General features: G+C 51.4%; 4 protein-coding genes across 4 annotated transcripts; 2 read left to right on the top strand and 2 right to left on the bottom strand.

The window, feature by feature from the left end:
• Window positions 1-265: 265 nt before the first annotated feature.
• CTRU02_211156 (uncharacterized protein) lies at window positions 266-2,199 on the top strand (the record flags this gene model as incomplete). Its single annotated transcript, XM_036720181.1, has 3 exons — window positions 266-375; window positions 447-551; window positions 621-2,199. The coding sequence occupies 3 exons, from the start codon at window positions 266-268 to the stop codon at window positions 2,197-2,199; spliced, it is 1,794 nt and encodes a 597-aa protein (XP_036587924.1).
• A 2,068-nt stretch (window positions 2,200-4,267) lies between these two features.
• CTRU02_211155 (uncharacterized protein) lies at window positions 4,268-5,728 on the top strand (the record flags this gene model as incomplete). Its single annotated transcript, XM_036720180.1, has 1 exon — window positions 4,268-5,728. One exon carries the CDS (start codon window positions 4,268-4,270, stop codon window positions 5,726-5,728), a length of 1,461 nt encoding a protein of 486 aa, XP_036587923.1.
• A 1,194-nt stretch (window positions 5,729-6,922) lies between these two features.
• CTRU02_211154 (oxidoreductase family protein) lies at window positions 6,923-8,092 on the bottom strand (the record flags this gene model as incomplete). Its single annotated transcript, XM_036720179.1, has 1 exon — window positions 6,923-8,092. The coding sequence occupies one exon, from the start codon at window positions 8,090-8,092 to the stop codon at window positions 6,923-6,925; it is 1,170 nt and encodes a 389-aa protein (XP_036587922.1).
• A 2,425-nt stretch (window positions 8,093-10,517) lies between these two features.
• Window positions 10,518-12,242, bottom strand: CTRU02_211153 (uncharacterized protein; the record flags this gene model as incomplete). Its single annotated transcript, XM_036720178.1, has 2 exons — window positions 10,518-11,806; window positions 11,861-12,242. 2 exons carry the CDS (start codon window positions 12,240-12,242, stop codon window positions 10,518-10,520), a joined length of 1,671 nt encoding a protein of 556 aa, XP_036587921.1.
• Window positions 12,243-13,663: the final 1,421 nt, after the last annotated feature.

The raw sequence follows: 13,663 nt of genomic DNA, 5'->3' as shown, positions 1-13,663 counted from the left end.
GCCTGATAAGATCCCAGCCAATAAGCTCCTCGTCCAGGGTAGGGGGGGCTGTATTTGATGATGACCATTTGTCTGCGCGAAGGATTCTGCCCTACCGCGCTAACCAGTTCAGTCTCACGCTCCTCTTCGGTAGAACGCTGACGTCTGCAGGCATCAACAATTTATACCTCAGGTCGTCTCAAAGAACTAGACGTTACTTCCGCGGATCCTCCTCTCTCTTGATTCCAAATGTCTCATTCTTGGGCCTGAACTTCACAAACTTGAAATGGCCTCGCAATCCTCAGGCTCAACGTCGAATTCCACGGCGTCCAGTCCCGGCCCCACTGTCGGTGGCCTGGCTCCGCTGATGACCGGGGCTCGGGGAAGGAAGACAAGGTACGCCGCCCGCGTCAGCACATTCGCCATCGTGGAGACTAGTCTTTGAGGGTCATTTCTCACTGTCTTAGACTTCCAGGAATGTCCCCCCAGATGGCTACTTTCACCTTACAGGAGCGCCCTCGAAACAAGCGGGTCGGCGCAACGAAGGTAAGGACCGGCTGTATCACATGCAAGTAAGTACCGCCATCAAGCATCGTTGCACCCTTGTCCGCAGGATTCAGCAATCTTAACCACCAACCCAGACGACGACATGTAAAGTGCGACGAGACACGACCTTTTTGTTTGAGATGCACAAGGTCGACTCGAAACCCGGTGGCATGTGAAGGATACGGATCTGACCGCCGCATTCAAGCAGCTCCGCGGAAAATCCTAGCCAAAGGAACAGTGAGGGTGCAGGATGTCCTCATGGAACCCAGCTATGATGGAGCCTTCTTAAGAAATCCCGAAGAGCAAGGCTATTTCGAATTTTGGCGCGGCCTCGTCGGCAGGATATATCTCTTCCCCAACGATGTCATGAGCCGTATCTTACCACAGCTTGCTCGCCAGGAGCCGGCCATCAAGCACGCCGCCCTTGCAATGGCCGCGATGGCTCGTGCCCTTGTCCCCAACCTCAAGCGCCGGACCCGAAAGGAGTTTTACAGCAATGGGCCGCATTACGAGGTTGCGCTGAGACACTACGGGCGGGCTATCAAGCTCGTACGCACGTCGAAGCCGTCAAGCGAAAACATGTTGTGGGCCATCATCTGCTGTGTGCTGTTCGTCACGTTTGAGTGTTTACACGGCGACCGTAACGCGGCGCTGTCGCATGTGAACCACGCTTACAAGATGATGGAGCACTACTTCAATCGGCGCTCAATGGTAGAGGACGCGCCGCAGACAGACTCTGTCCGCTCTCTATGCGACGATGCTGCATGGATATTTCAAGGCATGACGATGCAGTCGTGGTCGCACAACGTGCTCCATTCGAAGGATACGAGGGAGATCAGTTGGTGCTGCCGGGGAAGCAAACGGCCATTCGCTGTGCAGGAGATGCCTTCCACGTTCGCCGATCTTCATGTCGCACGGCGATGGTGGAGAATCGTACAGCATTACACCTGTCACAGGTGCCCCATTTACACTGAGATGTACGCCGACGATATGTCGCAGGAGATGCTCGTTGGCACTTGGTCTAGGAAGACTTCCGAACTAGGCGACACCGATCAGCTTAGGGCAGTTCTTCCCGAGTTTCTTGGTCACCTTAGGCGCTGGCACAACGCCTTCCAGGGCGTCTACGACTACCTCAGACTCAACCAGGAACGAGATTTTGACACGTATGTCGAAGCGTGCAATCTACGAGTCCAGCATCTACTGCTCTGGACCGACGCGATCAGCATGAGCTACAAGGATGCCAAGACAGTGGAGGTGCTGACGCCTGCATTCCGGGAAATGATACAGCTGGCGGAGATCATCATCCAAAGGCAGTCCAACTGTGGAGGATGCGCCGATGTGTTCAGCATGGACAACGGGCCCACGATGGCCCTTTTCGTCGCAGCGTGCCAATGTCGCGATGCTGCATTGAGGCACAGAGCAACATATCTTTTGGGAAAGTTCAACCGACGTGACGGTTTGTGGGATAGTAGAACGTTTCACAGCATTGCGCTAAGAAATGTCGAGGTTGAAGCGGAGAATTTAGCCGTGGGCGGCGACGATGTCGAGATGTGGTCACAACTTGCGCGGCGTGAGCTGCATTTCGATAGTGATGGAAACCCTACTGGCCGAATCATGAAATGGTATCCTGACATTGGCGAATGGCGAGACTACTATGAAACGGTGGCATCGTAACGCCTAAGATATTGCAGCCCAGAATGGGGTAGCGGTGCTGTTCGACCTGGTGGTATATGGCGTCGGGCTAGCCTAGTTACAACAAGATACAAAATATTCGAGCTGCAAACCCGTGGAGTTGTTGCCTTCACTTCTCGCTAGTCCTTCGATCTCGAACAAAGCCTCTAAAATATGAAGAAATATATACAGTGAGCAAATAGCTCAAGATCTTGCGAACACAGTGTGTTGGTAGGTACCAGAATGAACTTTTTCGTCTTACACGACTAGGTGATTATTCTAAAATCGAGGTTGCAATCCATGGCTAGTTCACATTGCAAAGCAAGGTGATTGATTAATGAATACTATGAAGCTGAGGAAGAAACTGTTATTCGGTTCTACACGTCCTTTTCTCTCTCTAGAGGAGTGTATATCAGATAGGAGATTCGTGTAAGTCCACCAACACTGCGCTGCTGGATTAGCCTTACGTGCTTCCATACTTGTTTCTGAGAAAACCCCCGCTACAATCGCTCTCCTGGAGGAATGCATTTTCACTACGAAGTTACTACAAGAAGAGTTTTCCTTTTCAAACATGCCTGTTTTCTCTCTTACCAAAGTAGTAGTAGTCTTCGGAAGCTGCAATTATTTTTATCACATGCACATGTCTACATAGTATGTCATCTAGATTCACCAGGGAGCTGATCAGCATAGGGTTCTGTCCAGGAAGCCGTTAGCCCTGCTAGTAGACGCTGACAATTCGGCAGATAGTATGCACCGCGTGGACCCCTATGTCACTGACAGAATCAGGTTTGCCATACATCTTCCGTGGACACGGTGCCGTTAAGAGTGGAGTAACTGCTGGGGCAATGGAGGTGATCGACATCGCATTTGATCCCTGACACCACGTGAAATATCACGTGTAACAATGAGTATACATATCACAAGCATATGACAGGAGCACAGCAATACATGTGAAGAATCTAAGTTAAAAACAAAAAAAAGAGTATGGATGTATTCCTTTCGTCCGGAAATTGCGCTAGTGTTCCACGATTGCATAGGTAAGGTGCACTTTGAGGTTAAAACTTCTCCTGTCATGACCGAATTACATAAGCATACACTAGTAACTACTCGCATAGAAAGGTACCTCCAGACTGACAAGCGAAGAGAAATAGTGGCAACGCGCAACACGGGATCTGAATGCTTAATACGGAGTACTGCCTGTATGTGTCTAGACCATCCTAGGTAGCTGGAGAGGGTTTTCAACAACGGTAGAGAAAGCACCTGCCTACATAGTATGAGTTCTGGGGAATCCCAACCGAGAACCCCACAGTATAGTTCCAGATTACGTAACAGTCGACCTATATGGCACTTATGTTAGTTTTTGTTATTAATGTCTTTTCGATGAAAATTTTGAGTTCTCGACTTTCTCCCCAGAGATGCTCAGCTCCCAACACTGCTCAATTGGTAAGTTAAGTGTAAAGAAAGGGATATAAGAGTTCAACTCATTGTCCAATAACTATCACGTTATTACAAACAGATAAACCATGTTGCACCGTGTTCGTGGGCTGGTTTTCTCTCATGCAAACCGGCGGGCCAGAACCCTGACCAACGCCTTCATAATCCGGATGGCCCGTCCCTTTGTCTAGACATTCCTAGCATAGAAAGCTCCACTTCAATTGATTACTACGTAATGAACATTGGGGATACGAAAAATTTTCCTCGCGACTGGCCATCATCGACTGGTGCGGGTTCAACCCCGTTGTGAGTCAGTGGGGCTGTGACCCTGTAGGACGCTTTATTTCACTTCATCGACTGACTCTACTGATGTCCAGATTCTCTAGGGTCCCTGAGTTCAAGGTCCGAACTCGGTGAATGGGGCGACATGCTCCAGTGCAAAAAGGTTACCTCAAAAGGGCTCCATCCCTTGGTCCTTTGGACGAGCTCCAAACTACATGTGCTGTCAAGCTCACGCCACACAATAGACACCCGCATATCCTTCTCTCAGCCTCAGCTTCTCTGCAATCCCTGATTCTAGGAGTCGTGGATCTCATAACCGTCTGTGTGACAATGTGGGACTAATTGACAAATTACAATGATCCCCAACACAACTACTCCTCCTGCGGCTGAGACCGCCGACCAGATCACCGCACCTGGGAACAAGAAGAAGAACAACAACACCACCACCACCACCACCAACAACAACGACGGCAACAACCATGGCGCAGGTAACATGTTTGCTCCGGACGACAACACCAGCGAGAAGCTGGTCGGTGAAGTGACCGAGTTCGAGAAGCGTAAGATCATGGCTGGAAACGCCAAGTTCCATCGCCTCGGCTGGAAGCGTCTTGTGATAGTCCTGATTGTCCAAGCCGTTGCTCTCGGTTCGCTGTCCATCCCGGGTGCCTTTGCCACCCTGGGAATGGTCGCTGGTGTCATCTGTTCCATTGGTATCGGTCTTATCGCCATCTACACATCCTACATCGTCGGCAAGGTCAAGGTCAAGTTCCCCCACGTGGAACACTACCCTGCCGCAGGAGGGCTCATGTTTGGCCGTATTGGATCCGAGATCTTCGGTGTCATGTTGACCCTGATGCTGGTTCTCCTTACGGCCTCTCATTGTTTGACGGGGACTATTGCCTTTCAAGTTCTTACCGAAAGCCACATCTGCAGTGTGGTCTGGGGTGTCGTTTCCGCCATTATTCTCATCATTCTGGCGATCCCCCCTAGTTTCGCAGAGATGGCCATCCTTGGCTACATCGACTTTGCCTCGATCATCCTCGCCATCGGAATCACCATGATCGCGACCGGAATTACCAACTCCGCCGCCGAGACCCCAGCTCAGTGGTCAGCTTGGCCCAAGGAAGACATCTCGTTTTCCAGCGCCTTCCTGGCCATTTGCAACATCTTCTTCGCGTACAGCTTCTCCATCTCGCAGTTTTCCTTCATGGACGAAATGCATACGCCGACTGATTACATGAAGTCTGTCTGGTCCTTGGGAGTTCTTGAGATCGTCATTTATACCCTCACCGGATCGCTCATTTACTCCTTTGTGGGCCCCGATGTGGCGTCTCCTGCCATCTTGTCCACCTCAAAGACAGTTACCAAGGTGGCATTCGGTGTCGCGCTGCCTGTTATCTTCATCAGTGGCTCCATCTGCACAACAGTCGCCGCACGATACATTCACGGAAGAGTGTACAAGGATAGCGTTACGCGCTACATCAACACCAAGCAGGGCTGGATCACATGGTTGGCATTGATCACCGTCTTCACCTGGATTGGATTTGTTGTTGCCGAAGCTATTCCTTTCTTCAGCGAGTTGATTGGTATTGTCTCGAGTTTGCTCAACTCTGGCTTCACGTTGTATATCCCGGCCATGATGTGGTTCATTCTCATCAAGGAGGGCAAGTGGTACGAGAAGAAGAACATCTTCTGGAGTATCCTCAACGGTCTCATTTTTGTCATGGGACTGGTAGTCTTGGTCTGTGGAACATACTCCTGCATCGTGAGCATTGTAAGTTTCATCCAATTCCCCAGAAGAAGTTTATCACGCTAACATCTCTCAGATTCACCAATACGAAGCCGGAACTATCAAGAACCCATTCTCTTGTGCTCTTCTGATTTGAAGAATGGCTAGCTAGATGCGACGTAGTTGCGACGAGAGGCCACAAATCACAACCCTGTTGTGGCATTTTGAAATCTAGAAATCACTTAGCATGTATCCATGCTATCTCCAACATCGGACTTCAGTAGCTGCTAGTTCCCAGGAGTATAATGTGCGCATTGTTTAGTTCAAGCCTCGGCTATCCCTAATTCTATTTGTAAACGTCTCTTGTTAGATGCAACTGCCCACTCGATCCACCTTGGTATTTGTGAGACCTTGGCTGCAGAGACTTTGTCCCCATGCCACGACCCCCGCTATACTTTAAACTAAGGTTATCTGCACTGAAACGTCATCACTTCAGGGGCATGAAGTTGTAACTACGGCAACTTTTCCTATCACGACACAGGGGTTTGCAGCGCTTAACCATCTGTGAAAGGGTGATCTTCACGACATCTCGGGGCTTTAACAAACAATTCCCTTTAAGAAGCTGGCATAGTAAACAATGAGTGTTTCCTATACGTACAATTCACTCTCCCTCTTAATCATGGTTCTGGTAAGATGTGGTGGGTCTCGCCTTTCAATGCGAATCATATCGAACAAGGGACTAATGTCTACTTCCAGATTTGTACGTAAGTAAGAGGGGCCACTTGGGATGCCCCTGTCTCTGTCAATAAATAGATTGCATAGCACAGCTATAGTCCGACGTTGATGGTCTGAAAACGTTCCCAACTCTTGTGAAGAAGGAAATTGTAGAACTTCCATGACAAGTAAATCGTGGAATCAGCGAAGAAGAACTATTTAGCACTAATTCACCAAATATATCTGATTAACCCAAGCAGGCAAGGCAACTGTTAGAAGTAATGATGCCAATTTGTCGCTAGAGGCCGTGTAAGGGCGTTAGTATGACAACTAATAATGAGAAATCACAGTGGCGCCGTCAGTGCAATTAAGCAATCCTTCCAGATGATGATTGACGAATCAAGTTTTCTAGTTTTGTTTCCTGGCAGCTGGTGAACAGGGAAATGTGCTCCTTCTATACAAACTGGGCTATGAGAGAAGAGGGAGCTTCAAGTTGAAGAAACATAATACAGCTCACCACGAACCTGATCTCACCTTAACCCCTATCAAGACCCCCATATCTCATTCCTAGTACTTCTGTTCATCGAACCTCCGCCAAAGTAAATCCAACTGCCTCATCCGCACAACAGCATTCTGAAGTGAAGGCCACCTGCGTGTCCCTCTCCCCTCCTCCCTTTTCCCTTCCACCCCGGCAGCAAATCTCTCATAGATCTCTCCCACATTTCTGGCACGAATAGGCAAAGACTTCTGCCATTCCTCCCAGTCCCAACTCACCTCCTCAACAACATTCTTAGCGTGATCATGAACACGGATCACAATCGGCTCATCATATGAGTCCGAATGCAAATACGGCCCCGAAGGGCTCTCAACCTCAATCTCCCCCTTCTCCCCCACAATCCTCCACATAAAAGCAGACCGTCCCTTAATCGGAGTGCCATTCCTAAACCTGACTGCCAGAGTAGCGCCTTCTACCGTGTTTTCGCCCTTGATAGCGCCATGCAGCGCAATGAAATCAGGAACGTCCGATTCCACGCTCTTCCGCTGCCCGTCACTGGCGATAACGTCGATCAGCGGCCTCTGACGCTGCATCCGGCTCTCAAACTCTTCAAACTCGCCGAGAACATGGTGAACGTAGTCAATCATGTGAGCGAACGCGATGGTGACGGGGTTCCCGCCAACCTTTCTATCCGCGAAATATGCCAATCCCTCTGGGAGTTCATCCCTTGCCAGAAGGTTCCCGTACGCTTCGACGTCGCTGCCGAGGATCCGCCCAATGCGCCCTGAATCAACCACCTCTTTGATCTTGAGCACGACTCTCGCAACTTGTCCCTGTAACCCGACGATGCTGTCTCTGCCAGATGAAGCAACCAACGCGGCGAGCTCCTCTGAACTCGCCAGATCATGGGTGGGAGGCCACTCGACGTAGATTGCCTTGCCCTGTCTAGCCGATGGGGCAGCGAGGGCGAAGTGCGTGTCGACGCGGGTGTTGCAGACCACGAGGTCTACTTCTGGATCCTGTGCTAGAGCATCTGGGTCGCCGTAAGCCTTCACGCTGGTCGGGAGATTGAAGTGCGCGCGAGCTGCTTCGGCTGCTGTGACGCTGGAATTAAGCAGGGCGACGATTCGGTAGCGTTTCTGCCCATATGGGGAAAGGAGGTAGGGTAAGTGACCTTCGGAAGCCCAGGATGTTTTTGCGCTGGCGGAGAGGCCGATGAGTGCAATCCGGATAGGCGCCATTTCGAAGTAATCGGTATATTTACTAAGTTTACAACATACGTCGGAGTTGAGCTATAATATGTACTTTCGGGGATGTGTACATTGCACTTTTTATTCTCCTAGCAGAGCGGCATCCATATTCCGCTCAAACAGTGTAGTTGATAATGATAAGCACATTATTAATCACGGTATTGTTTGTAGACTTGTACCACCATTTGTAATATCTAAGCGTACCTTCCATTTTGGTTGCTAATTTTCGACTAGGGGGACATCATCATGCATTGATTACACCAACGGCGGGAAGACGGCCGCGAAGGACCCGCTTATTAACCGAACCAGACACGGAGCCGGCCCCAACACCGATCCACATCGGCAGAAGACCGGACCTCACCCTCGGTATCGTATCTCCGGAACACGGTAAGGACCACAGACGTCGTCAGCCGCGTTCTCACCTCACTCCCAATAATTCAGGCGAATCTCCAATCTGAAACCCGCTGGCATCAGTACCACCTACCCATAAATAGCCGACCCTCGAAATCTCAGCATCTCACTCCAACAGCGACTCGAGCCATCAACTGCAATCTCCCGTCACCACCTCTCACATCTCACATCTTGTTTACCCCTCTTCTCCATGTATCCCCCAGAACGCCATAAGCTTCCTCCCGAAGCCTGATTCCCTATTTTCCAGCGGAAAAAAGACCCGTCGATTCCCCCTAAACCACCCCCCCCGGCGGCGACCTGCATACCAGCCCGTCTCATCCATACAACCCCTCCATCCCACTCCAACCCCCAAAACCCTTCCCCCCCCCAACAACCCCCCCTCTCCACTCACCCATCTCACTTCAGCAGCCAGACCTTACGCACGTATTTATTCACTGCACCTACCCACCACCTGGCCTCCCTCCCCAATCGGCGCCCTTATGCCGCAACTCTGCCGGCATGAGGCAGGGCTTGCGTGTGCGCAGAGTGAGTGCCTTAGCCCACGCCACCGCCAGCTGCCCGTCTCCCCTCCCGTCATCAAATGCACCCAAGAGCCCCCCGCGGCCACATTGCATGAGAAGGGAGGGGACTCAAAAACGAGCCAAAAAAAAAAAAAATGCAGAAAAGGAAACCCGCAGTAAACAAGCAACTTTCCAAACAAACCTCAGGTACTTTGCCCCCCCCCCCCCCCCCCCCCCCCCCTTCCCCCTTAGCGTAAACGCGGCAGCAGCATCCCGCATCCGAAACACGTGGCGCCGAATGACAGCCGCACACATCGAACCCTCCTCTCCCGCCTGAAAATGCCCAATCCATCTCGGTGTCTCATTCTCTGATTTCTCCCGCTGCAGATGACGGCGAAGGACAGTGACGCTGCAATGCGAGCCGCACAGTCTTAGTCTTGGTAGCGGCAGATGAGAAGCGGGGGGTGGGGGGCGGGCGGGCAGGGAAGCATAAGAGATCTGAAAGTTTGTGGGTGGTAGTTTACGACACAGAGGCACCGCCGCGAGGAAATGGGAAGCGACAACGTTGCATCTGCCGTCGTCGCGAAGTGTATCCGTTGTAAAGAGACAGACTACGTGAAGGTGAGGTTCAAGGCTTCCGAGGTTGTGTTTCCCCAACGCAACCACATCCACGCCGTCTGTATACGAGGTGCCAAGGGAACGACGTAGAAGTGAATCCCAATACGAAAAAATAAGTAAAATTCACATCATGGCGTGGGACAGTGGTTTATCAAGTTATTTTATTTGAGCCATGTCGATGTGGCGGGCTATCGCCCTCCACACTCACGGCACTAGGCTGGAGACTGCGGCCAAAATGGACACAGCTCAGCTCTTTTGTCCGTCAGACAAGAGCTACGAGTAAAGAAAAACAACTCTGTACAATACGGCGGGCTCTGTAGTACCAAGCCTCGCTCCGGTGATACGCCCAAATCCACAAAACAATAGGCAGCCACGATCCTGTGGGCCTGAACTGTAACTCCGTTTGGTTTTCCTCCCAGGTCTAATATCGGTTTGTCCCGTTTCTTTTTTGAACACCTCCTTCCAGTGGCTCCATATATTCCCCCCGGCAACTCGGAAAAGTATTTACAGGCTTAAAGCACCGCCACGAGCGCTTCACTGTTCTAGACAGTAGTAGTTTTAGATAATAGACAAAAGACAATAATAATTTTGGGCGGCCCAGTTCGGGGCCCTTCTAGTTGATGAAAAAAAAAAAGATGAAAGAGCAAAGGCGTAGTCGTTAGATTTCGTAAGAAACATAGCCTGGTTTAGGCGTCGTGATAAAGGAGTGACAATGGTGGGGTATCTCGTAAAACAAGCTTGAAAGGAAGGGCAGAATTCATCGATGTCGGTGGTTCATGATCGTCATCGTTGTCTCGAGGGCATTAATCGTGACAGCAGATCCGTGCCCGTGGGCTCATATCTGAAGTGCCCAGCTTCAGACTCTGCATCGATTCAATATCTTTTTTTCACTTTCGAAGGCCAACCTTTTCGGCCAGGTTGCGCCAGAAGCGAGTGCTCTTGCGCTCCTCACTTCTGGACCGTATCATCTTGGTGTCGCGCTCCATTGGTCCAACAATGTCCTCGTCTCCACGCTCCGGAAACTTGCCCTCGGCATCGAGAAGCCGAGGGATAGCAGTGGGCAAGCCGTCTTCCAAGCGTCGCCATTGCTCGTTAGCGAAAACGTTGTCATTGGCAGGACGGCGCAAGATGGCAGACCCCCCGCTGCCGGCACGAACGCGTCCACGGCTACGGCTACGGGAGACTTCGGGGCGTTGAGAGCTTGTCTTGCTGGCGGCAAGGATACGTTCCATCGTCTGTTCATGAAAGTTACGCCAGCTCTTTTCAATCTCGGCCCACTTCGCTTCGGTCAGTGCGTAGATCTTTGACGTCTCGCCGTAGTTCTCGCCGGTGCGGACAAGGTGCTTGGTATAGTTGACGCGGGCGGCTTCCCAGTCAGCACGAAGAAGACGAAGGGTCTCCATATTGGCCTCGTTCGGCTCATATGGCTGCGGAGTGATGCTAAAGTTTGCGTGACCCAGACGGTCTGACCATTCGTCATAGTCTTGTAAAATAGATGGGTAACCAATGGGTAGCTCTTGGCTTGACTGGGCGTGTCGGAAGGATGAGATGGAGGGCTTCGCGCTGAGGGAAGGTGTTGGAACATGAGCTAGCGATTGGGTGGAAGGGAACTCCATCGAGAGTACGGTTGGTGCCACGGTTGGAGACTGGAGCGGACTGGGTTGAGGTGCTTCGGTTGGAGGCGTATTCAAAAGCGGAGGAAGCAGTGGCGTCGCAGCCATAGCACGGTCACGCTCAATGCTGTCCCTCTCGTTGTTGGCCTTTTCAATATCAATTGGAGCCGGAACATCCACACTCTCGTTACTTTCCCAGAACGATGTTGCAGGCGTGGGGATTGACAGTTCGGCGATTTGTCTAGTGGGACCGGACAGTGATGATGATCGGCTTGAAGCAGCTCGGGATACCGAGTGAGCATTCTCAAAGGTAAGCTCGGTCGTTGGCGAAGCGGTCAGTTGAGCCCGCTTTGTAGACTTCCAACGCGACAATTGAGGGAAGCGTGTTCCGATGCGGGTAGCGAGGCCAGAGAAGGGTGACTCAGTGCCGCTTCGTTTGCTCTCCAAAGTCGCCGAGTAGTCAGTGTCGCTCGCGAATCCCAGGTCGTAGTCAATATCGAAATCGGCGGGGTACACGCTGTGAAGCGTTTCGGAACTTTCGTGGTGAATGCATGGCTCATCACCTACACCCAATTGTTAGCACGCTTCCACTGGCTCGGAAATGCCATACGACTTACACAAGCAATTGTAGAGATCAAAGGGCTCCGCTAGGATGGTGCTCTCGTCAAACTCTTCGCGTTCCAGAGGTTCTTCCTGCACGTCAGGAAGAGGCCGCTTGGATGACTTGGATTGAGAGGTTGAAGTCGGTGACGAAGGGCTGTCATTGAGGCAAGCGGGGGGGAGATCGAGTGATGACGAAGAGCTAGAATAGCGCACGTGTCCACGGGTTGAGAAAGTTGGCGTGACTGGTGAAGCGACGTCGGAAGAAGATGAGTTTGTCGTGTAGTAGACATATTGACGGTCGAGATCGCCGTCTACAAAATCGGGTTGCTGTTCCTCATATCTACGGCGCTCCTCCACCAGCTGGGGTAGCAATAACGGCTTAAGCCTAGGCGACATCGTGTCTACCTCAGCCTAGAGCTGTTGTGCCTAAACGGAAAAGATTTTGTGGCGAGGAACGACAGTGGTTAAAGTCTTTGTTAGGAATGTTGTTGTTGATGTAATGGGTGGCAATGGTCGAAGTTGGGGGTGGCGGCTGGGGCACAGTAAATATGACGATGTTGGGGTCGCTGTGTTGTTGCACCTTGGCGAATGTGGTGGGGGTTGGCGAATGATTGGGAGGAAAAAAAAAAAAAAAGACCAGACAACACAGTGACAATGTGATCGGCCAGAGATGTTGTGCGAGCCTTTTTAGTCTGCTGTCATTGCCAGTCACAATTTCTTGTGTTGCAGTCGTGCTAGATGGTTGTTGTTGTTGTTGCAGCGATTTCCAATGTTTCCTGTAAGCCGAGTCTCTACTTAGACATCCTAGGCGTTGCTTTCGTTTCGTAACTTTCCCTCTCTTCCCACAGAACGTGTCGTTGTATTGTTTCAAACTCGGCCCTCAAAGCGGCGGTGATGCTCGTGACCGATGACTGCGTGAAAGCGGTGCAAGAGGTTTCTGGGGTTTTCCCCAATGAAGCGGTTCAGATGCTTAGTCGACAAGTTGGCTATGGCGGTGACTCGTCCCACGTGTGCAATCTGGAGCAGGGTGCCTCGAATGGGGTTGTGCTGGTTGGGCACAGGTATGCTGGTACTGGGGCGGAAGCAGGAATATGTATATGCGTGCGTTGTTGTTCTTCCAGTGCAGAGTCCTCCTCTTCCAATCAAACGAGTTGACGCCGGACCCAATGCGACACGACTTGATACCTCGGGGTCTTGCTGCAGGATAGACACGTGAGGGGAGCGGAGACACAGTTGACGAGCGATGGACTCAGGTTGCAGAGGCGGTCGGCGATATATGAGAGATGGTGATGGCTGGGTTGGACGAGAACCGGGGGAAGAAAAAAGTCAACTGACTTGCTCTGGCGGTTGGCGACCTATAGCTAGGAAAACTACAGTAAAAGAAGAGACGAGAGACAGGACGAAGAAGGGTTCCCAGGCGGTTTTGCAGTACAAGGAGGGCGGGCGAGAAAAATGTATGGACGGACGGGGTGTAAAAAGGCAGGTAGGGTATTGTAGGTGGGCAAGGGTGTGGGCAAGAGACGATGGGGTGTGCGGGCGGGTTCAGGATGGCGGATGTGGAAAGACACCGAGCGAACTGCGTGGGTAAAAGAGGTAGTGGCCAAGGGGGGGTAGATGGTAGATGGTGGAGGGCCGGGGGGCGTGGATATTGACCGGGAGCTAGGATGGAAAGGAAAGGCTTGGTGGGAAACCTTGCTAAAAAACCCAACCCAACCTAAAAGAGCTAAACCTTTGGGGGGGATGGGAAGGAAGAAGGCGGAAGGGTACACAGCCCATGCAGCCCCCATTGAAGCAGCGGCAGCAAGAGGGTAGTGCGA

Source organism: Colletotrichum truncatum (assembly GCF_014235925.2).
Source record: "Colletotrichum truncatum strain CMES1059 chromosome Unknown Contig_0007, whole genome shotgun sequence".
Taxonomy (NCBI): Eukaryota; Fungi; Ascomycota; class Sordariomycetes; order Glomerellales; family Glomerellaceae; genus Colletotrichum; species Colletotrichum truncatum.
The sequence above is the reverse complement of the archived record's forward strand: the minus strand, read 5'-3'. Positions and strand labels throughout refer to the sequence as shown.